The sequence below is a fragment of the Falco biarmicus genome, chromosome 6 (assembly GCF_023638135.1).
Source record: "Falco biarmicus isolate bFalBia1 chromosome 6, bFalBia1.pri, whole genome shotgun sequence".
NCBI lineage: Eukaryota > Metazoa > Chordata > Aves > Falconiformes > Falconidae > Falco > Falco biarmicus.
The window spans coordinates 7747728-7773210 of NC_079293.1; the positions used below are offsets into that span (position 1 = coordinate 7747728).

At 35.9% G+C, this 25483-nt stretch overlaps 1 protein-coding gene across 3 annotated transcripts in view; it reads left to right on the forward strand.

Moving 5' to 3' along the window:
* Positions 1-25483, forward strand: part of IBTK (inhibitor of Bruton tyrosine kinase) — a 57834-nt gene that overhangs the window by 15281 nt on the left and 17070 nt on the right. For 2 of the 3 annotated variants that reach the window (XM_056343339.1, XM_056343341.1), the window contains exons 6-24: positions 633-803; positions 1984-2101; positions 3879-4059; positions 5177-5300; positions 7531-7708; positions 8966-9143; positions 9995-10591; positions 12454-12540; positions 13512-13594; positions 13713-13750; positions 15590-15686; positions 16080-16181; positions 17122-17239; positions 18900-18960; positions 19696-19823; positions 21564-21676; positions 22345-22490; positions 23242-23405; positions 25240-25323. In XM_056343339.1, the coding sequence (XP_056199314.1) occupies positions 633-803; positions 1984-2101; positions 3879-4059; positions 5177-5300; positions 7531-7708; positions 8966-9143; positions 9995-10591; positions 12454-12540; positions 13512-13594; positions 13713-13750; positions 15590-15686; positions 16080-16181; positions 17122-17239; positions 18900-18960; positions 19696-19823; positions 21564-21676; positions 22345-22490; positions 23242-23405; positions 25240-25323 (2768 nt within the window). The remainder of the gene's footprint in view (positions 1-632; positions 804-1983; positions 2102-3878; positions 4060-5176; positions 5301-7530; positions 7709-8965; positions 9144-9994; positions 10592-12453; positions 12541-13511; positions 13595-13712; positions 13751-15589; positions 15687-16079; positions 16182-17121; positions 17240-18899; positions 18961-19695; positions 19824-21563; positions 21677-22344; positions 22491-23241; positions 23406-25239; positions 25324-25483) is intronic. The other variant, XM_056343340.1, reaches the window with a different exon arrangement.

Below are 25483 nucleotides of genomic sequence, written 5' to 3' on the forward strand. Positions count from 1 at the left end.
CTTTAGTACCTTATCCTGTGTGCATTACCTGGTAGTGTGCATTTAGTTTGCAGCACGATAAGTTTTAAAAATTTCTAATAGCAGTTATCTGGTAGAACTTGATATTGTGTCGCTGGATGTTCAGTGAAGACTGGAGCTCAATTCTGAACACTTTTTTAAAAAAATGCAATTCTATGAAATGAGATTTTTTTGCAAATTGCTGTTTTGAATTTGGGATGTTACCCAGGGATGTTACTGCTTCCTTCTCTGGAATTTTCTTAGGATTATCCTGTGTTTTGGAGGGAGAAATCTTTATTGCTCATGGTAATTTAAAAAGAAAAACAAAAGAGGTAATATTTAATATTTGTCCAGCTGTCCAGAAGTTATAGTTTTCAACCTAATTTTGGAACAGGTAGTTTAAAAATCATCTCCCTGGTAGGAGAGGATGCATTTAAAATGAAAACAGCTCATCTTATTGCATTGGCTGTGGTAATTATGTTAATGAGTGTATTGTATGTTCAAATGCATTTTTGTCTGTAGTTCAATATTTGGTCATGATTTTCTGTTGGGTTTAATGTTTTTCATATATGGCCACTGGCTAATACCAAACTAGTATATTTTTATATCAATGCTGTTTTTTTTTTTTTGTTCAGGTTCCAAGACTTGTGGAAGGCTTAGCTGGCCATCAGTGCTCCCAGATAGCTGCAGCTAAGGATCATACTGTTGTTTTAACAGAAGACGGATATGTTTATACGTTTGGTTTAAATACTTTCCATCAACTGGGTATTCTTCCTCCTCCTCCTAACTGCAGTGTTCCTAGACAGGTAAAAATAACATCAGTCAAAGCTTAGTTGTTCATATGTTGGATTTTTTCAACAGAAAGTAAAATGTGAAGATTGTGGAAATAACTTGTAAACCTTTTCAGGACAATTAAGTCAAATGTGAGTTCAGATAAAATCTTGATTCTGTGTTATCATACATCTTAATCTGAAATACTTAACTGTGTCCTGATAAACATCTTACTTTGTAACCTGAACAGTACTACAGTGTGTAGTGCCAAGTATGATATAAGGTACAATTGCCAAAACTCTTTTCTTCCCCATATTGTTGTGCAGGTGAAATAACATAAAAGTAATAGATAGGTATTACTTGAGATTCAGGCTCTTTGCTCTTTTAAATCACTGGATGGTATATCTCGGGGTTTGATGGTTGTGTCCATTGCTTAGAAGCACTATTCATTCTGGAGTCATAATGCCTTGGGAGGAATAGTGACAGGGCAGAGAGCGTATGGACATTAGCATCTTGGCTGTATTTCTATGCTCAAACTCTTAATGTTTTCTTTTTTTTTTTTTTTTTCTTAAGTAAGTAAGAGTTAAATCACTTATTATTTAAAGAAAGCTTCATCTGGAGTAGAACAACGTTGCACTTCAGTGTTACAGAAGTAGGAAAGAATAATTTGCCAAAATGCAACAGGATAGTGTGTTGGGTTACAGTGGGGTGCTTTTCAATAGTGTAATGATAGCTGTGTATCCACAGTATTTGCTTTGATCTTGATCATTTTGATTTGGAAAATCAAGTTAAATTTGAAGTGTGGAATTAGTGTTCTGTAGTGTGTTTAGGGCATTAGGACTTAAAAGCTGCAGCTTTTCACTTGACACTTTTGCAGGACCCGAGTCTTTGGCTGTCTTATACGTGTCCTGTACAGTCTTGTTTCAACATCTTAAGACAGCCTGAGGAAATCTGATTCTTGTTCTGATTAGATAATGCAAAAATTTGACTACTTTTTGTGCAATATTTTTGCGTTATCTTTGCGTTATCATACATGCTTTGCTAGTGCAATGGCACCCCACTTGACAAACTTCTAAAATAATCCTGATTTAAGACTGTATGTGGATTGATACCAATTCTTGATGACTTTCAGAATGAAATGTTGTCAGAAGTTTGTACATGAGAAATTCACCTGTTGCTGCTTAATATTAAGATGTACTTTGGATTTGTGCTTAGGTTCAGGCAAAAAACCTGAAAGGTAGAATGGTGGTTGGAGTGGCTGCAGGCAGATTCCATACAGTGCTATGGACTAAGGAAGCAGTGTATACCATGGGGCTGAACGGCGGCCAACTAGGTAAGGTAGAAGCGTTCTGAAAGCAAAACTGAGCCATTAAAAGATGTTATTTGTGCTGAAGCTGTTATGTGGTTCTGCAACAGAAGCCTTGTTAAAGCTTTCTTCTTGCTCTCCCCGCCTCCCCCCCCTTTTTTTTAAACCAGTCTGATGACATCATTCACTCTTCTTTTGAAGAATATTTTTCATTCCTGCCAGTCACTTTCACATTTTGAGATGATAGGAGCTAGTCAGACTTAGCTCTGTTATTTGAACTCTTTTGTAATTAGTTTGCCTTCCATGTGTCTTGTGTGGTCCTGCCGGTGAAGGCTCTCATGAAACTGAATGTGCTGTTTGCGATGCAAATTACCCCAAGGCAGACTTGTCTCCTTCCAGGGGCCTGGCTGGTACTACTGCCCTTAATAAATTATAAACTAGCATTCAGCTCTCCTGCCTATGTCCTTTTTTCACCATGCACTGTAAACATGCTACTGATAACTTTTTCCATACCAACTTTTTAAACTGAAATGCTTGCCCATATCTAGAATTTTCTTCAACAATGCCATTTACAGAATCTTAATTCAGTATTATTCTGAAGTCAAGAAAGAACCTAACAAAAATATATTACCAACTAGTGAACTTTTGATTTGTTGTATGAATGGGATATTTTAATTGCTTTTGTCTTTTTTAATAAACAGGTATTGCAATATTGGTTTGGATTTGCATTTCTGCAGTTCTGTATCTGTGTGCAAACAAAACTGTTAGCTAGCTCTGGTACTTACAGTTAATCTGCATCAGTTCTGGCATCAGGTTCAGGCACTTTTTTGTGTTCCTATTTAAGATTGCAAAGGTATGTGAAAAAACTTGTCTTTGTCAGAGAAGTATCTTACTAATGAGTATTTTTTTTTTTCCAATGCATCAGTCATACATACTGTTTTTTTGTGGTTTCGTGTGTTGTTGAGATTGTTCTGGTGTGCACATGGCCCAGTGCAGTACCATATGAGACAGTAATTGGGTTCTAAGCAGTATAGTTGTGTCAGCTGAGCACTGTGATAGCCCTGTGGTGATAAACCTTGCCTCTTTAAGATGTTTGGGCATAGCAGTACACTGTCACGTGACAGGGTCATTTTATGGTCATTTTCAGCTTTAGGGGTAGCTGTGCTGCTTTTTCCTGGATATTTGTACTCTGTGGCACAGAAATAAGTGCACACAGAGCAGGGTTATGTTCTGTATGAGATACTTTGTGTTAGGTTTCTTGATGCAGTGGAGCAGCAATGGCCTGATTTATTTTTTTTTAATGTTTTTAGTAACCTTACCTTACAGCTCCAACCTTGTCTGCTGTTTCTTGTAATTGCCTGTCTTCATGCTTATGTGTGGTTGTAGTAACTTCTATGACAAGCTTGTTTGGTGTCCTCGAATGGCTGAAATAATCTATAGTTTATGCCAGTGTGATGATGTTTCTAGTGTCTTGAGCTGTAGTATGATCAAATAGATGTTCTTTCTTTGAAATCAAAGGCAGTACCATTGCAGAATCTAACTGCATTAAATAGCTTTCCTTGAAGAATATGCCTTACTTCATTTCTTGTGCATCAAATCTTGAATGTTTTCTGGTGTTTGTGGTGAACGAACAAGAATGTGTGGAGTCTCTTACCTGTCTAATTATTTTAAAGATGAATTATCTACCCACCTAAAAAAACTCTTAGAATTTAAAGGTTCTTCAAAGCAGTGTAGCAAAGTGTCCTTTAAATGCACAGTGTGTAGAATGGCAAATAATGTTTTTTGGGTATGTTATGTTTTCTAGGTTTTCTGCTGGATCCTAATGGAGAAAAACGTGTAACTACACCTTGCCAAGTTTCTGCTTTACACCATAAAGATATCTCTGTGTCCTTGGTCTCTGCAAGTGATGGCGCTACAGTATGTGTTACTGAAAGAGGAGATATTTATTTACTTGCAGACTATCAGTGCAAAAAGATGGCTTCAAAGTATGTGTTACTTTTCTAATTTGTCATGAAAAATATGTGAAGATTTCACTGTAGTCTTATACTTGCAAGGTATTTTAAAGATTGTTGTGCATAAAGTAGAGATAATAGAGTGCTCCCCTGAGTTTTCTTAATTTGCAGTTCTTTCATATGAACTGCAGCCATCTTTTTTATTTGTTTTTGTTATTAGATGAAGCTAAGGTGCCACTCACTGTTTACCAAAGGTATTTTTAAGAAAAGCATACCAAGAGGAAATATTTTGTTCCGTAGGTTTAAAAACACTGGAACTGGTATTGTTTGTTCCTCTGTTAGCCTGAATTTGTATAAAGGTATCTTGGTAAGGGTGCTGAAGATCTGCTATTCTATTTAGTTATGTTCTTATAATTTTGCATCAGTAATGGGGGTCTGAATTTTGTAATTAATTTGTGCACGTAGTATGTTACAAAGGGTAATTTAGGTTGCAGGGGGGACCTTGTGACATCATCTGGTCCATATGCTAAAACCTGGATGAAAAACCTGTTAAAAGAAACTGGGCCCATGGCTCATAGATTTAGGCAATTATTTGATCCCATACTCTCTTACATAGTTTTCAATAACAGATTATAAGAGGTGACTATACCTTGTTTTCTACATGGTTGTAAGTGAAGGTGCTGGCACTTGGAGAAACCTAATACTACGTACTGCTCTCTTATACTAAGAAATTGAAACGAGGTAATATGCATGGTTTTGATCAGGTAAAAACCAAAATGCACCAAAAACCTGAGAAATGGCCTACTGGGATAGAATAGGTCTTTTAATACAAACAGCTAAATGAAATTTATGCAACTATAATTTTTCTAATGCTAAAGATCAAAGCTAAATCATATATTGGTTTCTACTTAGGAAATTTTGTGAAGAACCTATGAATATGATGTAACTTACTTAAAAGCAAAACAAAAATTACAGTCTACTAATAGTATTTTATTTGCGGTCATTATTAGCAGAAACGAAAATATTTTTTCAGTGTCACTACCTCAACTATATTTTCTAACTGGTGCTCTAAATGGAAAAGGTAACTGTTATAGAAGCAACGTAAGTACATAATGAAGAAATACTAATTTAATCTTTTGTGTTCTTTCAGACAGCTAAACCTTAAAAAAATTCTTGTTAATGGGGGATATTTGGAATATAAGGTAGATACTGAGCATCTTAAAGAAAACGGGGGTCAGAAGATTTGCATTCTAGCGCTGGATGAAGCTGGAAGAGTAAGTTGTGCCTAGAAATCATAATTATATAGCAAGCTGCATACTGACTAATCAAACAAACTTCAAACCTGAGACAAGACAAAAATCATGGACAGAAAATATTCAGTTAATTTCTGTAGAACTGCTAGTGATTTATTTTTTTTAAGGACTGTGGGGAGATACTGAAGTAATGTACAGTAGTTTATTTCTGAATCTGTGAACTTCTACTAGCTTTTCAGTAAAGGTGTAAACTCCACTGTTTTTGCAGAGAGAAGTGGTTATATAGTGTTCATGGTCTGTGTTTTTTGTGGGTGTTTTTTTTTCTTTCCACCCGTCCCCCCATCTCTCCTCTCACCCCACCTACCCTGTCACCTTTACATCCTCCAGAAGTAGCCTCCAAGTAGTTTCTGGACTTAAAGTTTTAGAGCCTTTGCTGAAAAGCAGCTGTTTTATAGGTGGGATGTTGGTAAGTTGCAGCTAAACCTGGTGAATTGTTTAGTATTTATAGTTAAGTGTAGACAGTGTGTCGTCTTAGAAATAGAATACTGTGGTGGATTTATTGTTTTCTTTCCTCATTCTTTCATACAGTAACGGTTTATAGGACCCTTGAAAATTCCAGCCTTTTCTAAGTTGCTCACTGGGCGATCTAAGCCTGCAGTGCCATCTAGTGGTGTTTACAAAAAGGTTTTGTTACTGAAATGCTGTCTTAAAGAATGGTAAAAACTGAGCTTGTATATCAAAATAGGGAGCAGTGTGCGTGTTTCCTTGCATTTGGCTGAATTATGTGTTTTGGGATGATCTTATCTGTTTATTAGGTCATTAGTTGTCTCACATATTATAAACTTTCAGTTTGGTAGTTGTTCATGTGAGGTTTCGCTTCCAGCATCTGTAGTATTGGTAGTGCCCCTTCAGCATCTTTGGGACGCTGCTTTAGTGTCAAAGAAACTACTTTGTCTTCCTGCTTCAGTGCAACTATGTCAACCTACCTTTCATATCTTTCCATGCTGAATACTGACAAATGCTGGGATCTTTAGTACTTTTTGGCATTATAAATTATTGACTAAGGAGAGGGATGGAATGTTAATACTTCTGTTTCCTGAATCTGCACTTCCTGGTCTGTCTTGATTGTACTCTCTTTAAGAGAGTACTGTTTAGCCTAGAAAAGAAGAGGCTCGAGGGGGACCTTGCCAATGTAAGGGAATACTTGAAGGGAAGATGTAAAAAAGATGGAGCCAGGCTGTTTTCAGCAGTGCCCAGTAACAGAACCAGAAACAGTGGGCACAAACTGAAAGAAAGAAGACTGTCTGAATGTCAGGAAGCGCTTTTTCGCTGTGAGGGTGGGTAGAACTGGCACAGGTTGCTTGTGGAGGCTGTGGAATCTCCATCCCTGGAGATATTCAGAAGTCATCTGGACATGGTCCTGGGCAGCTGGCTCTGGGTGGCCCTGCTTGGGCAGGGGGTTGGACTAGATGACCTCCAGAGATTCCTTCCAACCTCAAGCATTCTAGGATTCTGTAGGTCTCAAGAGAGGGCAAAGGAAATGGGTTAGTCAAATTCTTTTGTCCTCTCCTTATGTAGGTGTTAACAGACCTGTGCAGGTTCTTCAGTGGGAGAAGATGAAAGCCTGGCTAATGCCACATCTGGGCTTTATCTTGTGTGGGATTGTTTCTTCATGCTCGCTTGTTGCGATCATGGTGTGCGTGCAGTTCATCATGTTTCTGTTGAATGTTTTGAAGTTTGTATTTCGTCATTATCTCCATTCTAAAACCATGGCTAGTACAGAGAAACCTGAGTTGTTGTCAAACAATTAACCTGAAGTGGTTTAAATTTTTGGTGTGCTGACTTTGAATTTTGCCTGATTTATAAGCAAATCAGTTTGACAGATCTGTAAATGAAGAATTAGATTAAACTTGTTTCTTGACTTGATGACAACTTTTGCTGTCCTTGTTGTGTCAGTAAAAACTGATCGGTAGGTGACTGCTGTGAAGTAGTTTGAATATTCAGAGAAGCTTTTCAAATGCCCTTCACGAGCAAATGGTCTTGATATCATAATAGGTTTTCCCTGTTTTACTTGTGGGTTCTTTGTAATAGGTGTTCATAACACTTTAAGGTATAATTTTGAAGAAGTCTTTTTTCCTTCTGTATGCAACTTTGAGATGACACGTTCTTGTGTTTCAAAAAAGTAGTTTGTAATATATAACTGGGTTTATATGATATGAAAATTGACCTTTTCTCTGAAAAAATATTGCAGGTGTTTTGCTGGAAGTCATCTAACAACTCCATGAAACAGTGTCGTTGGGTGTATGGCCGGCAAGTCTTCATGTCTGATGTTGCTTTAAATGAGAACGAAATAATGTTTGTCACACAGGATGGTGAAGCCTTTACAGGGAAGTGGCTGGAAGAAGGGAGGAAAATCTCAGAAAAGAAAGGTTAGCTGTGCTTTCTTAACGGTTTTTAAGTACTTCAATATCAAAGTTTAATTGAATCTTTACAGCCTCACAATATTAAGTGGTGGGTTCGTTCTGTCTGTCCTCTGTGGCTGATGGTTGGTAGCATTGACCACTACTGTTCTCTTTCTTCAGTAATACTAAGATTTACCTTACAACCTTCAGTTATCCCTCATGTGAAGATTTCCAGGAAGAAAAGTACTTCTGAAGAGTAATAGTAGTACAAGGGTCCAGTGTAATGATCTTGTCACATATTAGATGACCAGTCCTAAGAGACTGGCATTGAACAAAAGAAGGAGCGTGTATTTGCTTGCACTGCTAAGTGTGAAACCTTACTGTGTTTCCCAGACCCATATCTGGGCATAATACAGGATCCAGAGCCATTTCCACCTTATTAACTTGGCTTGTGTTGCTTGAGAGTGAGTCCTGCTGGACTGTTTTTCTGCAAGGTAGATAACTCGTCTAGGACAAGATTTTAATTGAAACTGTCATCTCTGATCATGTAGGGGTCTTTAAAACTCTATGGATAGAAATGGATTTACGTCCAATCTGGGATGTATTTGAACTTTATAGCTTTATGTTGCAGTTCTTCCTTTGATACCAAGATTCCATCTTTATTTGTGTCAGTCCATTTTTGCATTCTTTCACAGCAAAAATCTTTATCCTCAGTTGCTCAGTCTGGCGTTGTATACTGGTTTTGCTCTGTTGCTGCTTTCTTTCATTCTACACATCACACAGTAGTTCCCTCGTTACAGAGGCACCAAACACATTGCCTTTTTGCTCTGTTCTGGTCCTGGTATGTGTCTACAGCCACTCTCTTCTTTATGCTTGTTGCTGTTCTTTTTGTAGTTTTAGTATCTTAAGGAAACTTCAGAATCCAGATCTGTTGGCTAGTTGAATGTCTAGTTGATGTTCATCACTGATCTGTAATGAATGAGAGCTTCTGGCTTTTTGAAAGGTTCTAATGAATGTGGTGAATGGTATGTACATACTAAGAAGCGACAAAACACTTCCACAAGAAGTTCTGGATAAAAACTTTTCTATATATAATGTAAAGTCTTAATCTTCAAATGTCTTCCTGCATTTCAGTTAAGCGAACTGAAATCTTCAGCATAATTTAGCCTTATTCATTGACTCCATCAATGGACTTAGAGCAGTCATGTATCGTGCCGTTCTGTCAGTTGCATTTTAATTAGCTGGACCCTTCAGTGGGTTTTTTCAAATTTTTCTTTATTTTAGCAGAACTTGTATCAAGCCTTCAGAATTCTTCATGTGATGTGTCTTGTGAACATGATACAAACAGTGTGTATGAAAGAATTCGACTTCAGAAGCTTACTTTCGTCCACCGAGCTGTTAGCATTGCCACTGATCCTAATGGCTGCAATTTTGCTGTTTTACAGTCAGATCCTAAAACAAGGTATATTTAAAATATCAACAACTATAATTTTTCTCTTTTTTATGTGGGATTGCCGTTCAGTCATTCTGCTTTTCAGAACCATTTTTTGGGTCATGGAAAAGTCACAGTAAATGCTGTTATCCATACTGCTAGAGAATAGTACTTGTTAGTAAACAACTCCCTTGAAGTTACCCAAAGACCTCTACTTATATATTTGCATAATTAGTATAAGTAGTGTTGATGTTTTATCTAAAGTATTTAAAGCAAGCATTGATGATGTATTTTTTTAGCACACTCTGAGCTCTACATTCTGTAGAAATTAATCCCTTCAGTAATCACCAATAATCAGCTTTTGAATAAAAGTGAAAAGTGGATCTTTCATTTGTTTGGAAAAAATGTTTAAAGTAAAATGAATAAATAGAATACTGAACCATATTCCTTGCGCTTTCATAATAGTTTCCACTGTATCTGATAAATAAGTAAATATTACCTTTTTTTCCTCATTACTTTGGATTGTAATAAGAAATACAGCAAACATTTCTCTGTTTTCATGTTGGAAAAATGAGATGAAGGTAAGATAGTTGTGGTAATACAGATTTACTGGCTGCATTATGAAGACATAGTACTGTATTTGATATTCTGAAGCTAGAAGGATCTTACATATATTGTTTAATTGCCTAAATGCTATGTTATTAGTTCTACTTATAAAGAATAGGACAAGAGATGTTGAGTAGTTCAGCAATGTAAGAAAAAAAACCCAAACCGACCAAATGTAAACAACCTCACAATCTTCATTAAACATACTATGTAAAATTTTATGGAGCTTGTAAGCAGTGGTTGGGTTTTGTTTGACGGATTTCATTTTGTTCTAGTCTCTATGAAATTCCAAGTGTGTCAGTATCGAGTTTTGGAGAGGATTTTGGCAAACTGTTAGATGAAACAGACGAAATGGACAGCATCCATGATGCAACTTTTCAGATTGGCACAAGAACTTACCCTGTGCACAAATACATCTTGGCTGTACGCTCTGACTTCTTCAAGAAGCTGTTTGTTGCCAGTGACAACCAGCTAGACACTCCAGATGTCTACCGGAAAGATGAAGATGCTGTTGGATGTGATCTTTATGTAATAGAGAAAGTTCATCCAGATCTGTTTGCTTACCTTCTGCAGTTTATATACACTGACACTTGTGATCTTCTGACTCATGGTTATAAACCAAAAATCCTGCATGAAGGAAAATCAGAAGAATATGAAGATACTTTAATTTCTAACCTGAGCAAAATGAGTTTTGATGAAAATATTAATGGAAAGTCTGCATTTGAGATTTATAGAAATAATCAAGTGCAAGTTCTAAATGAAAAACAGAAGAGCAAATCTAAAAAAGGCAAAGTTGTGGGTGAAGAAGCTAACCTCATAAAAATGTTACAAAGTGCTGCAAAGAAGTTTGGACTCAGCAATTTAAGTGGAAGGTAGGTGCAAGGAAATGCCTTTGTATTCTGGCAAGCTCTTCAGAGTGGTTTTGTGTAAGCTGATCTAACTTTAATGACAACTAAAGTAGAAAGGTAGTTGGGGTTGATAAGTTTGTCTTTTTTTGCTTGCTTTATTGTTTCTAAGTATAAAAGTTTACAGTGAATATCATGTCATCTCTTTAAAGTAACGTCAGTTTGTTTGGATGCTCTTTGCTAAGAGAAAGTATGTATGACCTTTTTGAATAATGTCAGAAGCAGACTTTTGCAGCATGATGATCTACTTAAAGCGTGATTTTTCCATAGGCTTCTATGTGATGGAAATGTGCTTTTGGCTCTCGCTATGTCATAGAACCTCTTGGACATTTGTGTTTAAAACATCTGTCCTGTAAGTTTTTCCTGGTTTCAGCTGGGGTACAGTTAATTTTCTTCTTAGTAGCTGAGTAATAGTGCTATATTTTGGATTTAGGATGAGAATAATGTTGATAACACACTGATGTTTTAGTTGTTGCCTAAGTAGTGTTTACACGAAGTCAAGGATTTATTCTTCTGAGTTGGCTGAGGGACACGAGAAGCTGGGAGGGAGCATAGTGAGGGCAGCTGACCCCAGCTGGCCAAAGGGATATTCCATACCATAGGACATCATGCTCAGTACATAAAGTAGGGGAAGAGCTGACGGGGGGCCACTGCCGGGCATTGGTCCATGGGTGGTGAGCATTTGCATTGTGCATCACTTGTTTTGTATATTCTAATTCTTTTATCATTATTATTTTCGCTTCCTTTTCAGTCCTATTAAACTGTTGTTGTCTCAATCCATGAATTTTACTTTTTTCCCCAGTTGCCCCCCCCCCCCCCCGCATCCCAGTGGTGTTTAGCTATCAGCTGTGTGGTGTTTAGCTATCTGCCGGGTTAAACCATGACAGTATCTTTTAAGGTGTGAACTCTGAAACTTGACACCTGATGCAGATCATCTGACTTTCCAGATGACTATCATGAAATATTAATACTTGTTTTGTTAGAGACAGCTGATCTAACTGAGTTTTGGATTGATGAACGTCTACACTTTGGTTCTTAGTCTACCACTTTTTCCATAGACAGTGGAAATATTTAGTGTAAAACAACACAAAGCAAAGTTCTGTTTAACTGATGCATTTTTAATGTTATGTGATGAAACTAATGGAATTGAGATCAAATGTTTCTGTAGAACTGTATTACTCAGTTGTTTGGATTTTTTTTTCTGCATTTGTTTTTTCCTTTCAAAGGAAGGAATGAGCTTTTTCAGGGCAGTTTTCTTCACTGTATTTTTCACAAACAGTAAAATTAATCAGTGAATCAGATGTGAAGCTGCTGCTAAAACTGAGTCCCCAAGTAAAATTTTCATGTTAAAGCGCTTTCCCTTTGAAAGTGTATTGTTTTGTAATCCACTAGCAGCACTTCTGTGTCTTTACTATCCCGTTCACAAACCTCGATGAATTACGGTGGTAAAGAAGCCTGTGCTGAAACATGCCTCTCTGAAGCCACTGTCTTTGCTCAGGTAGCTGATGAGTAGCAGTATATATAACTCCTAGATTTTTGACCCAGTGGTGTTCAACTTTGGCTTTAACTATAGCAGTATAGCTTTCACCTAAAATAATAAATAAGGTAGCTAAGATGTGGAAAGACTGTCAGTTACATTTTGCATCTGCGGTGAAGACTTTAAAGTAACAACTGGCCCTTTCTAGTTTTCTGGAATGGATGATTTTGATCCTTTTTCATAGTCACAATATGAGCCCACTGAAGTGCAGTTACTTTGTGACATGGTTCTTCTTAGTGGTTTGAACTGTAAACTAATTGTATTACTTATTACTAATGTTAATGATTTGCAGGTTGGATGGAGTCAGGTTAGAAAATGGAAAAATTAATGTTGTCAACAAGAAGAATGGGAACAAACCAAAGTTAAATCAGAAGAAATGGTAAACTCTTTAAATGAAATGCACCCTCCCCCCCCCCCCCCCCCCCCCATCTTCTTATGTTATCTATCTGTTAAGTGTAGGGTAAGATTGATCAGCTGCATTTTAACTTCTGGTGTGGACTTGTCTCACAGCAAATCATGTTTGAAAGATCTCTGTAGATGCTTGTAGAACTGATTTGTGAATTGGTAATCTGGGATAGATTATGTATGGTATATTTTTGCTTCTTTTTGCTGTACAATAACGTGTTCTGTGGATTAACTGTCAGAATACTAATGCCAGGATAAATGTGGGTAGTCTAATAAAAAGTAGTTAGACTTTTGCAAATATGCTTGCTGTGACAGTAAGACCACATGGATTGGAAATAAGCAAATGTATAATACTCTTTCTATTTAAGACAATTTCTGGAATATCTTTCAATAGAAAAAAAATCCTGATGCTTTTATCAGTGATGTTTGTTTTTTCATTCTGTTGGTATGATTGGGTTATTTATACCCAAAGGCTTGAATTGTCTACTTAACATAGTAAAAGCTACATTGCATAAAAGTAGCTTTTTTACAGAATTTGGATTGCTTCACTCTTAAAATGCATTGTCAAAGCTTAAAGTAGCTACTAATGTAAAAGTAATAACTAAACTCAGATCATTTAAGACTGACTGAAATTAGCCATCATTAATTTATTTGGTCATAGCAGTTTCGAAACAGTAATTGACCATGTTTTGCAGGAAATAACTTCAGATGCCATTTTGAGAGCTTAACTTTGGACAAAAAAATTCTGTCTTGACACTATCATACCTGTACTTTTAGGTTCATCTTACGTGATATTATTGAAGTTCAGGTGTGTTTTATTTTAAAGGATAAGTCCTGATTTGTTGAATTAAGATTTATTTGTTGTAGTAAGCATTTATTTGTAGAGTTTATGATTTGTAGTTCTTCTGAATAGTCACAGTTCTGATCCTATTAAATATCTTACAGTTCCTATCTCTGTGATGTGACCCTGAAATCTTTAGATGGAAAGGAATTCCCGTGTCATAAGTGTGTACTTTGCGCAAGACTTGGTATGTCTGTGTATTTATATATATATTTATATACATATATATATATGAAATAGAAGTCATATTATATTCTTTAACTGAAATTTTACTGCATCTTGAACTGAAATGCCTTTCTTTACAGATTATTTTCACAGCATGTTAAGCAGCTCATGGATTGAGGTAAGTTTGTCAGTAAACATGTGTGGTGGTATGTTTTGTTGCATCAAGTAAGGGACAGTTTTTAAATTTTTCCTAGAATAACATATCCTAAATACTGAGGAAAAGGAAAGGCTGGATTCTTGGATCCTGTTTGCAGGGAAAAAAATGAATAACCAAACCACATTTGTGGTTACACTGTATTTGTACTATTGAGATTGTATATTAAATGAGGGTAATAGATGTAATAATGTATATCGAAGGAAATTAAAGTATTGCTTTCTTTTTAGGGGTTTATTTGGAGCTAGTTCATGGATTTATAAAAGCTGCTAGACTGTTCTTAAAGTATACGGCTTTGCTTGATTTTTGTTTTCTGTGAAATATTGTACAAGTTAAATAGTATGCAGTACAGAATAGCTTTTCATAAGCAGTAAGTGAAAGATACAGCAGAATCAAGAGTCAATGTGTAGAATCTTTAGCTGACTTTCACTGTTAATGAAATAGAGTATATAAAGGAGTACTCCACTTAGTCACCAGCTGCTGCTTCAAAAGGTGTAGCTTTTTTATTTGTTTTGGTTCCTATTTGCTAGCTGTGTGTCAGTGCCCTGGTTATTCCTGGATAACATAATTTCACTAAATGCCTGTTTAAGTATATCAATACTATTGATAATACTTGTTGAAAGAGAGGAAAGGCGTAAATGGAGAAGCGTTTTTCAGTGACTGAAAGCTGAAGCAGTGTGCAATGGTTTTCCCAACTTTCATAGCTTTTTGGCAGTATGTAAATCTAAGAACCTGCCAAAGTACTGGCAGTTCTCTTCTGCTGTGTAACAGAACTTCACCTGTCCTCAAAGTTACTGTGCTGCCTTTTCCTCAGTCATTCCTGAGGAAACATGTCCAGAACACTGTGAGACAAGTGATTGAATTATTTTTAATTATTTTAAGTGCTGAACGTCCATTTGTATTGTTTATTTCTGTATCATTTGTGTGTAGGTCGTAAGTTACGTTATTTTGTAAGTAAATATAAATCATACTAAATTCATAAGTACATATTTTGTGAATCAAGTGCTCTGGATGCTATATAAAAATCTTAATGTCTGTAAGAAGTTTCTAAACTTCAGATGGGAAATAGGTCAGTACCAATAGCTTGTTCTAAAACAAAACAAAACAAAAAAGTATAAAACTACTCTAGTACCACATGATATAAACCAAAGTTTTTAAGTAGTAAAGTTGCACAGACTTGAATGGGGTGACAGTTACATGGTTTAATGGCTAATCTTTGCTCATACAAAAGCTTTGCCGTAATGGTTAAGATGATTCTTCAATTGTATGATTTGCTGAGGACCTTGTTTTCTGAGGGATTGACAGTAATGCCTCCCTTTGTTTTATTCCTGCATGGGAACTTCTGATTTCACTAGATCTTCTACCTTGAAAGGAAAGCAGTTCAGTAGTTGCATGCGGGATTCCTGTAGTTCTATTTTTAGACAGTTACGGGTAATGTAGTATAATACAGTAATTTAATATAGTAATATGATATAATCAAGGATTGTTAGAGAAGATGTTCAAACCGATGAAACATTGAACTGTTTCATGGATATTTGCTCAGAAGTTTGGGCAGGTTTTAATTGCACTGCTACAATCAGTTCTTAATGGAAGAACTTGAACAGATTTTATGCAAATACTTAAATATTGTTTAACTTTGCAAATGTGACCCTCAGTCTGAGTTATTTGCTAAATGCAATTGCTGTCTTAATTTGATATATTATTCCAAATAGTCAGCTTCTTTTACTCTTTCTGTTTGTGGTTTGGGTTTGGTTTTGGTTTTTTTTGGTTTGTTTTTTTTTTTTTAATCCTTTTGTCTTTTAGGCTTCCTGTTGTTCAGCTCTGGAAATGCCAATCCATTCTGACATACTACAGATAATTGTAGATTACCTGTATACAGATGAAGCTCTTGCCATAAAAGGTGCCATTAATATATTTTCAACTCTATTGTAGCTCCTGCTATTTTTGTGTTTTTAAGATAGAAATTCAATACTTAATATATTTTTGTTGAAGTTTTATGTAGAAAATCCGTGTTTGTGTGAGTCGTGCTTTAGATTTTGATGTGATAGCTGTACACCAGGCCCTTTTGTAGCTCTTCTTTAGTTTGTCAAACTGTAGTTTTCCTTTTTCCTCCTTTTCTTGCTTCAAAAAAATGACTTTTTGTGCTTCACTAAGCTATTCCTTGTGCTGTAAAAAACCTATGAAAATTTGCAAAGCCATTACATTAGTCCTTTGGTAAAATCCCATTGAAGCTGTATGTGTTGTAGTTGCTTTTGACTTGCCCACAGTGTTTACGTGATGCTTTGTTTTCCAGATTCTCAAAATGTGGAATTCGTATGTAATGTTCTTGTGGTAGCAGACCAGCTTCTTATGTCCAGACTCAAAGAAATCTGTGAAGTAGCCATTGCAGAAAAACGTGAGTTCTTCCACTTGTATTATGAAGGGTTAGAGAATAAAATTTTTTTTTTAGATACTATGTTCTTGCCTGTTTCAGCACAGAATTATTTACTTATATTCTTTTGCTCTGATTACCTTTTGCTGCTCATTGCAGTTGCTTCTTTAGTCTGGGTGAGGTTCTAGGTTAGTATAATCTTCTGTTCTTTATGCATCATTTTCTTCATCTCATGTTCTTCAATAAAGGAAAAAAAAAAGTAGAAAAATGCAACCCCCGCCAACACCAACCCCAAACCACTACAACAAATAAAGCAAATTTTTATAAAACCTTTATTTCATTGAATTCAAACTTCTTATCTTTCAAACATGATAAAATTAATTCTGTGTTTTTATTTCTGTCCTTGTATTTAGTTTTACTGGTTCTTCTGTTGTTTGTTTGAGACAGTGCTGTTTCTATATGGTCATGAAGATCTGCCTTTTCTAGGAAACACTAAGTGTTGTCACTTGGTACAAGAAGTCAGCATACAATATTTGCTTGGCATTTCTTAGTGACTTCCATTTTTATCTCTTCCCCCCATGCCCCCTTCAGCTCCTTTTTTTTTTTTTTCTTTCTCCCTGCTAAAGGAACATTTGGAACTTTTAAGAATTGTTTATGCTGTGTATGAAATCTGGTATTTTTCCTTTCCCTCTTTGTTTTGAAACCAGTATGTTTGTAGGTAGGGCCTTTCTGTTTCTGTGGAGCACCCGTTGCATTCAAGCTGCTACAAAGTTATGTGGACCTTGCTGCGGTTTATGGCCATTTGAGCATTTATGGCCATTTGAGCATTAGCATTTTTTTTAGGAATGAGGAAGTATATGTTAAGTTTTAATAAATAGATCACACTGTGCATTAAGTCTTAAAAACTGCTGCATGATATTGCAGCACATTATCCAGTTTAGTTTGTTGTGTTTCTTCTTTGCAGTTACTTTAAAGAATGCTGCTGAGCTGTTGGAGTTCTCAGCAATGTATAATGCTGAACAGTTAAAACTATCCTGCTTGCAGTTCATAGGACTCAATATGGCAGCTTTGCTTGAAGCAAGGTAAGGAGGAATGCAAATGTTTTTATGTACTAGCTGTTAAATTCAAACATCCTCAAAAGACAGAAGGGTTCAAAGAACTAATAGAAGCAGTTAAATGTTAAAATACAGCTGAATTCTGCTAGTTTAAAAGGAGGCTCATTTTTGCTGAACAGGGAGAAACAAACTAGTTAAATATCTGTAAATACTGTACCAGTTCTATAGTATAAAACCCTATGTTACCATCTGGCATGAAGAGCCTGAATTAAGGGGAAAAAACTCTCTTGAATTCAGTAGGCTTTGATGTTAGGCCTAATCCTGTTCAGATTTTTTAAATTGTTTTTGAAGACGTATAAAACTGCTGTGTGGTTTTTTTTGGTGTTGTTGGGTTTTGGTTGCTGGTTTTTGTTTTTTTGTTTTTTTGTTTTTTTTTTTAACATGATAGTTACTATGAAAATTGAATTTATTTTAAGTAGGTTTCTTATAGCTGGTACATTTTCCAAAGACAATGGGCCTGCAGTCCGGTAGTCTTTTTGCTTTAACTGTCTGCAGAGAGGGCTGAACAAATTAATTACCCTTGCTTTCCACAATGATACAGCTAGAGTTCTGAGAAGCTGAATTCTTCTCTTGATGTTTCTGGACAGGGCTTCAGGTTGCTTCCAGAGTACATACCATTTTCTCAGAGCAAGCCTTATCAACGCTGGTTGAACTTTCCTAGCAAAGCCTTAAAAAAAAAAACAACCAAAAAAACCCCAAACCCAAATGAACAAAACACCCCCATCTCTATTATTGGTCCACTCTGTCCATTCCTAGCCTTTTTGTCACGCTTCCTTTTACCTGTAGAAGTTCTTAGAGATCTGAACCAGTTCAGAATGCCAGCACTTCATTGCTGTGTGAGGCAGCTACTGTGCTTGTATCACAGATACAGGAATTCATTCATATTAGCAATTTTCCTCTTCACATCTTTATAAAGTATAAACATTTTACCCTTTGATTTTGGAGAGAAGAGTAAAAATCTGATAACATTGTCTTAAGTATTATTTTGGATTCAGATTTGTTTCATCTTAAGCCTGGAAAGGACATACAACATTCTTACTACAGTTAAGACTATATCTGTATTTCAGTGAAAACCTGAAAATGTCACTACTGGGTACCAAGACTTTTAATCTGAGACACCTGAGTCAGATAGAACTGAATAATGACAGCTTTGTGCAAGGAGAGCTGCTCACACAGCAATATGGTTCTGTTGAGTAGTTTGTTGCTATGGTATATTTTGGCATAAATGTCAAGGGATGTTGTGGCTGAGTTTTATAGAAGAATTTGCATGGACTTGGGAGTTTTAGATACATGTCAGGAAGACTTGAAAGTATCCAGAAATAGGTAAAGTAATGACAAATTCATGGTAACTTAACTATATAGGTCTATACTGCCTGTGGCCTTAGGTGAAGGTAGGCTATCTAGAACAGTTGTAGGTTTAATCCTGACTTACAATAAGGGCATTGATGAGTTTTTATATTTTGTGTTCATTTTCTTCCTTCTGACTCTGTGACCACCATGAATAGATAATAATGCCTGTAGGTGATACTAATCTACATTGTAGATTTGTATTTTTCATTAACGTGGGTGGGGTTTTGGGTGTGGTTTTTTTAAGCTGGTAAGATAAATTTGTATTTATTTTTTTTAGGACTCTGGATGTCTTAAGTGATGAAGTTGTAAAGGATCTTTCTGTTTATTACAGGAAAATGGTAAGTTGTACAACTTAAGTGTAAGATGCTTAGGTTTAAAATAAGAAGAGATGAGTAATAAATACATACCTGCAGGGTCTGTAGATGGCAGGCTGGATCTGGAACATCTGGCTCAAAGCCAAGGTTAGCTGCTGCTGTTGTCACTCTCATGAAGCTCATATTTCATTATTCACTAGCCACTGCTGCAACAGTATTGTGTCCTTTAATTATATACATTAGACGTATTTATGTCCTGCAATTAACAATTGTTGCGTGAAAAAACATAAGCAAAACCTATGGAAAAGAGCATCTGTTACTTGGAAGAAAGGAGAGTAAGCAAATTAGACTTCTCCAGTTAAAAGTTCAGGGTGATCATATAGATCTTAAAAACATCTTAAAAGAAAAATAATGTTGAAGCTGAACTTTAATGCAAAGAGCAAAACCAAGGCACATTGTAATCCAGTATTCTTTTAACTGTACAGTAATAAAAGATGAATGTTTGCAAAACCTTGAAGCAATTTTTTCTCAGTAGTTATAGCCAGTTGAGGTATATTCATTCTGAGTCTGTGCCTTAAAATAATTCTCCTTCTGTTTTGCTTAAAGATATAATTTAAGTTTATAGGCTGGTTAAATAATTAATCGGTCTGTAAAAGTTTTAAGTGACAGTTGGTTTTGGTCCTTTTGCAAAAGATCGTACGTATACTTGCTGGCTGTGAATTTAAGAGAAACATAGTGTATTGGCTTTTATGAATACAGATTCCAGCTATGGTCAGGAGGGTAATTACTCCATATCCAGATGGACCTGACATAAGTTCTTTAGAGCCTGAAGATGGAGAGAACTTTATCTTTTTAAGGGAAGAAATGAATACAGAACAAAATTCACAGTAAGTATCTTATTTTTCATCAACATTTTTAACTAGGTGAGCTGCATATGGTATGTATTCCCCTTTGGATGGTGCCTGACTCCTTTTGGTTTCAGAACTGAAACATGAAGAAAGAGGAGAAATGGAGATTTGAAAGACAGTTCTCAGTTTCTTTAAGTATTTTAAAATGTTATAGAACTGCAGCAGAGCACTCTTTTTCAATTTATAAGTAGCATATGAGTAAAGGTAGCAAACCAAACGTTCACAGTGAGTTGTGTGTGTGATGTGGGTATCTATGTATGTATGAGATTGAATTAGGAGAAAGCAAAAGAGAAACAAACACACTTTAATGTCCTATAGATGTGTCCAGAAAATTGTGATAGTCTACATTTCTTAATCTTAACAGAACTGTCATGTGAAATGCAAAGTCTTGTAGCATGAGTTTTTAGTCTGTCAGTTTGGAGTGACTCCTGTCTGGCTGTAGAGTAACAAAACAAGTAACCTCTGTTTAAGAGGTGTGATCCAAACAACTGTAGATCAAGTAGTTCAGCCTTGGTGGTTTTGTGGACTTCTGGTATTCTGTCTTTGAACATTTGTTCAGAAGACTTAGAGGTGAGAACAATAGAATCTGTAAAGTCTTGTCAGACTAACTTAATAAATAATAAAATTAGAACTGCTTTTTTTGGTACAGTTTTAAAACTGGAGAAATTGACTATGACATACAACTACGAAAAGTTAATTTGATGGGATGGTTTGGTAACATGCTTCCAAATAGTGAAATATGATGTCACTGTGCAGATGAGACCTCACCTGTAGTATTGTGTACTGTTCAGACCACTTGTGTAAAGAAAAGTTATGCTAAATGAACTAGTAAAGATGAAGACTAGCAGATCAGGGGAAATGAGAGGCTATTTTGTATTAGACTTAAAACCTTCCAGTGTTCTAAAAGGGTAGATGATGGCATTTAGGGAGTAGGGCAGTCCAAGGGTTACAAAAGCCCCAAGCATTGTAAGGTTACACTACTGATGCAGGAATAAATAAGTATGTGTATAGTTATTCCCGAAAAAGCTTCTCAAAGAAGCTTTTTGAAATAGTGTTATTGTAGCTGTGATTCATATAATTCTGAATTTCTAGGAGTTCTCTTAAAATGAAAGATGCCTGTTATTTGATTCCACTCTTCCTAATATCATGTATAGGAACATGTGACATTTTGCTAACAGGACTGTGTACCTGCTTTATTGTATAAGTAGTATTATCTTGGTGGCAGTATTTGTGTTGGGGGAAAAATGAGACCAACTGTGGAGTTTATTGAACTTCAGTAATTCAAGAGAAATCAAAAGAGAATAAAGTGGAGCCTTGACTGTAGTTTGCTTTATGTCAGTTGCTGTGATGTGTAGCAGGTTTAATGTGACCTAGGTGGCAGTGCCAGCCTGTGCAGCTACTGTTTCTTCCACTGTCTCAGCAGAAGTCTTTTGTGCAGTATACTAGACCAGAGACTAGAGCTAGACTGGAAACAGTTGTTTTTTTTTCTTCCTCCTGGATTCACCTCCCTCCCCCCAAATCATTTACTAAATAGTTGTGCCAGTGCATAAACAGAGCAGGAACAAGCAGCTAGTGACAACTGGTGGGAGCAGATACTGCTGTTTGAAGTATAACTGCTGCTGCTGACTGAAAAACTTGACATTGACGCTGATAGTTCTGAGGCTCAATTTCTTTGGTTTTAATCCATCTTGGGGGGGGGGGGGTGTTTGCTTTTAATAGGGAAGCCCTTTTCAAAAGAGCAAAAAGTAAGGCAAAAAAGAAGCCACGAAAACGGTCTGACAGCTCTGGAGGATATAATCTATCAGATATTATTCGGAGTCCAGCCTCTACAGGTCAGTGGGAAAGAGGTTCCTTTCAGGTATTACATTATATTATACCTTTCAGGTATAAACCCAGAACATTTAATATGCAATGCAGTGTGATTTCTATACTTCAATAAGGAAGTCTTGCACATACTATTTCTTTTTTAGTCAACGCCATAGTTGAATTTGAATAGTGAATTAAGTAATCTTAAGGGTTTTTTGAAAGGATGTTTGTCATATTAAGCTTGTGATGAAAGTTCAGATTCTGTAAAAGCATGTATTTTTTATAAAGTAAAACTAATGGACAATTTCCCATGTGTTTGTAATAAGTGGAAGATTTCTACTGATGTGTTTTTTGGTTTTTTTTCTGGAATATAAAAAATAAATTAGTTGCTGTTTATTGGAAAGATGGTAGGAGCCTTCATTTTCCACAGAAAAGTGTCCATGTTACTTCCTAAAACTATATATTATGAGACAGAGAAGGAAAACCGGCGGTAATCTTATTCTGAAAAAAAGTGGTTAAGATAGTCTCAAATTTGCTTATAGTTCTATATATTGCAGTCTAGTTACACTGGATTAGTAACTTCCAGTTATTTTGTATTCATCATATGTAGCGTATAACTTCTGGTGGTTTTTTAAGCATTGTTTAGTCCAGCTCTCATGATTTAATAGTTCTGTTCTCTTTTCTTATTTCTTAGGCTCAGTAAAACTGGATAAAACTAACTCTGCAGAATCACTTCCAGAACTTTTAACATCTGATTCTGAAGGTAGTTATGCAGGAGTGGGTAGCCCCAGAGACTTGCAGTCCCCTGACTTCACAAGATTTCATCCAGAGAGGACTGAGGTTGGATTTCTTTGTTCCTAACAATTTACTTGTTTGCATTTATCTAGTCCATCAAAAGCAGAGTTTGTATTTTGCGGTATTTCTGAGAAGCTGTTGTGCTGAAAATGGAGTAAACAACTTTAAGTAGTTACTATTTGTCTCATAAAGCAAATAAAAATTAGTATCCCTTATTAAATCTTCTAAGGGTAATTTGTTCACGTGGTACCCTAATAAGAATTTTTATATACTTACTGTAGCGTTCAGGAAATATCAAGCTGAAAGGGCAATTATGTAAAGGCTTTATTCATTTAAAATTCAAAGCAAATCTGAAGCTCAGAAGCCAAAAAACCTAGAAGTGGATACAAAAAATCTCCAGGGAAATCCTGCTGTTCTTCAGCTATTGTAGTTGGACAGGAACATGGTCCAGCATAACTGGGCCATAACTGCCAAAGAGAAGTAAGTTTGAAGAATTGTGCCCATGGTAAGTTTTAAAACTTCAGATGTGAACATCTGTGAGTAAATTTTCCCTTATCAAGATGCAAATTTGGACTTAACTCAGGGTAAAGTGAAAAGAAAAAAAATATTTACAAATAGCAGACTGATCAGGGATTTGCTATGTTATTGGTATTTTTGAGGTATCCTTTACAATTTTTCACTTACACATGTCATTCAAACTGTTTGCAGCATTACTCTTTCCACCCCACCCGCCCCCGCCAAATGAAAAAAATGTGGCAATATTCAACATTTTTCTTTTTTTTTTTTTTTTTTATAGATGAAGGACAAAGCATGCAGTCAGGGTATGAAACCCTCTCAACCTAACAAGGAGATGAAGTCATACAAGGGATCATCAGCATTGACACAGTCTATTCCACAGTCCATTCCCAGTGCCAAAAACAACTCTGCAAGCTCTCCCAATTGGGTAGCAACTAGTTTCAGGTGGCGTAGTAGTTGTGGTGCATAACTTACAATCACTGTTTTACACTTGGTAGTGAATGCTAGTAACATTCTATTCTGACTAAAAAGCTATTTACTCTTCAAAGTGATATATTACTTGACACATGAATTAAAGATTTTGGCAGTTTTATTAACCCAGTACCTTTTTTACTTATTCTTTGAGAAAAGCAATTGCTAGATATTTTTTTTTTTAAATGCTACTGGTATAGACTTCTCATATCCTTTTTAAGAAGGCTTGCTTGTAAAAATACTTGGCAGTTTTTCGTAGAATCAGAACATGTTTAAAGCCATTAGAAGCACTGTTGTACTTTGACGTTTTTAAGGCATGCCTTTAGACTTAAACAGTCTGTGAAAATCAACACCTCAAGTTGAAGTGATACAGTAATAAAAATTGTAAATTTTTATCTGTAGCAGTATCTGCATATGGAAAAGGAGCAGTACTGCAATAGACTGAAGTTCTGTCTTGCCTGGTGTCCTGTGTCTGACAATTGTCAATAGAAGTTGAATAAAGAAGAGTTTAAGGATTTAGGGAATTGTATAGTGATAATTTCCAACAGTTTTCCCAGGCTCTGTTGGTTTGTGGCTGACGGGCTTTGTTAATACAGGTGATGCAGCTGTAGAAATTAAAAGTTGCAGCTTTGAAGTGTATTGTTTGGTCAGCAGGGTCCATTAAGAATCTGTGTTCTGTCTCACTATGTATTTGTGCAAGCCTAGTCTATGCAGAGGGTAACATCCCACAGCTGTCTCTCTGGCCTTTAGACTTGTTGGAAGAAGCTCCAAGTTCATCTGCTATCTTTGAGTTCTTCCTCAATGTTTTGTTAGAGGATTGCATGGAAGGGGAATAAATAAAACCATAGGACTTTATTGTAATGTCACTGTGCCTTTATGGGATTCCCTTGTACTATTTCTTCACTTTTTCTAGTGTTGCTGGTATGATATCAAGAAAAAGCAGGCGGCACTGTTGTGTAAAAGGTTTAAAGGATTAATACTCTAGCCTATTTGGTTGAATTACTGTGGAGAGTCAGTGGCAACAGGGTTTGTTGTGACCTTCCAGTGGTTAATTCACTACTTGGTCTATGGCAGTAGGATTTATGTAGGAAGAGACAGAGGGAATGCAGCTTATATTTTATTTTAAAGCCTTGAATCTAGTTGTAACCCAGCTTAGTTTACAAATGCCTTTAGATGGACAGGTTTTAATTCATAATTTTATGTAAAACTTCAAAATGTCTGGATTTAATTCATGTTCATCTCTGTGGAAGTTTAAAATTGGGTAGTTTATTAAAAAGAAACTGATTGCTGAAGTTTGAAAAAGAGCTGTGTATAAACACCAGCAACTAACTTTGCAAAGGGTGTTCTGTTTGCCCTGTGAAGTAATTTTTATTTTTTTATATTTTTATTTATTTATATGATTTAATCCTGTTCTTCAAAGAAAGATCTAATTCAACCTTCATGAAAGAGCTGTAAGCAGTGCCTCTCTAATACTTAGCATGAGCAGTTGACTACTAAATAAGTATTCTGGATTTAGGTATCTAATTTTTTTAAAGTAATCATAGTTCACATCTTTTTGTTTCATAGTATAATGAGTCTTGAAAGTATTTTTATAGTGTGCTCTTAAATATGTATATATTTATAAAAGTTTTGTCAGAAACATTCTATTTGAGGTTTGCCATAATTGAGGAAACAGACATAAATTATACATCCGGTTACCAATCTTATGTATGATTTAGAGGATTTCATTGAAGGCTGGAACTGTGGAATGTAAGTAAAAATCAATGCCTTGTAAGGTAACGTTTTGTTTTTCATTTTGCCCTGCCAGCCCTCCTGCTATGGATCTAAGGACTATCATGGAAATTGAAGAAAGTATGCAGAAATGTGGAACCATGCCAAAGGCAAATTCAGGGTTGGTAAAAAACCAAAATCTATAAAAGAAAAGTGTGATAGACCAGGCTATTATGAATTTTACTTAGTGGTTCAGGCAGTTTGGAGTTTAAAAAAAGCAGGAGAAAAGTTGTCCTGTTTCTTTTTGAATGGCTTTGTTTACTTCAGTTCATTATGGTGTT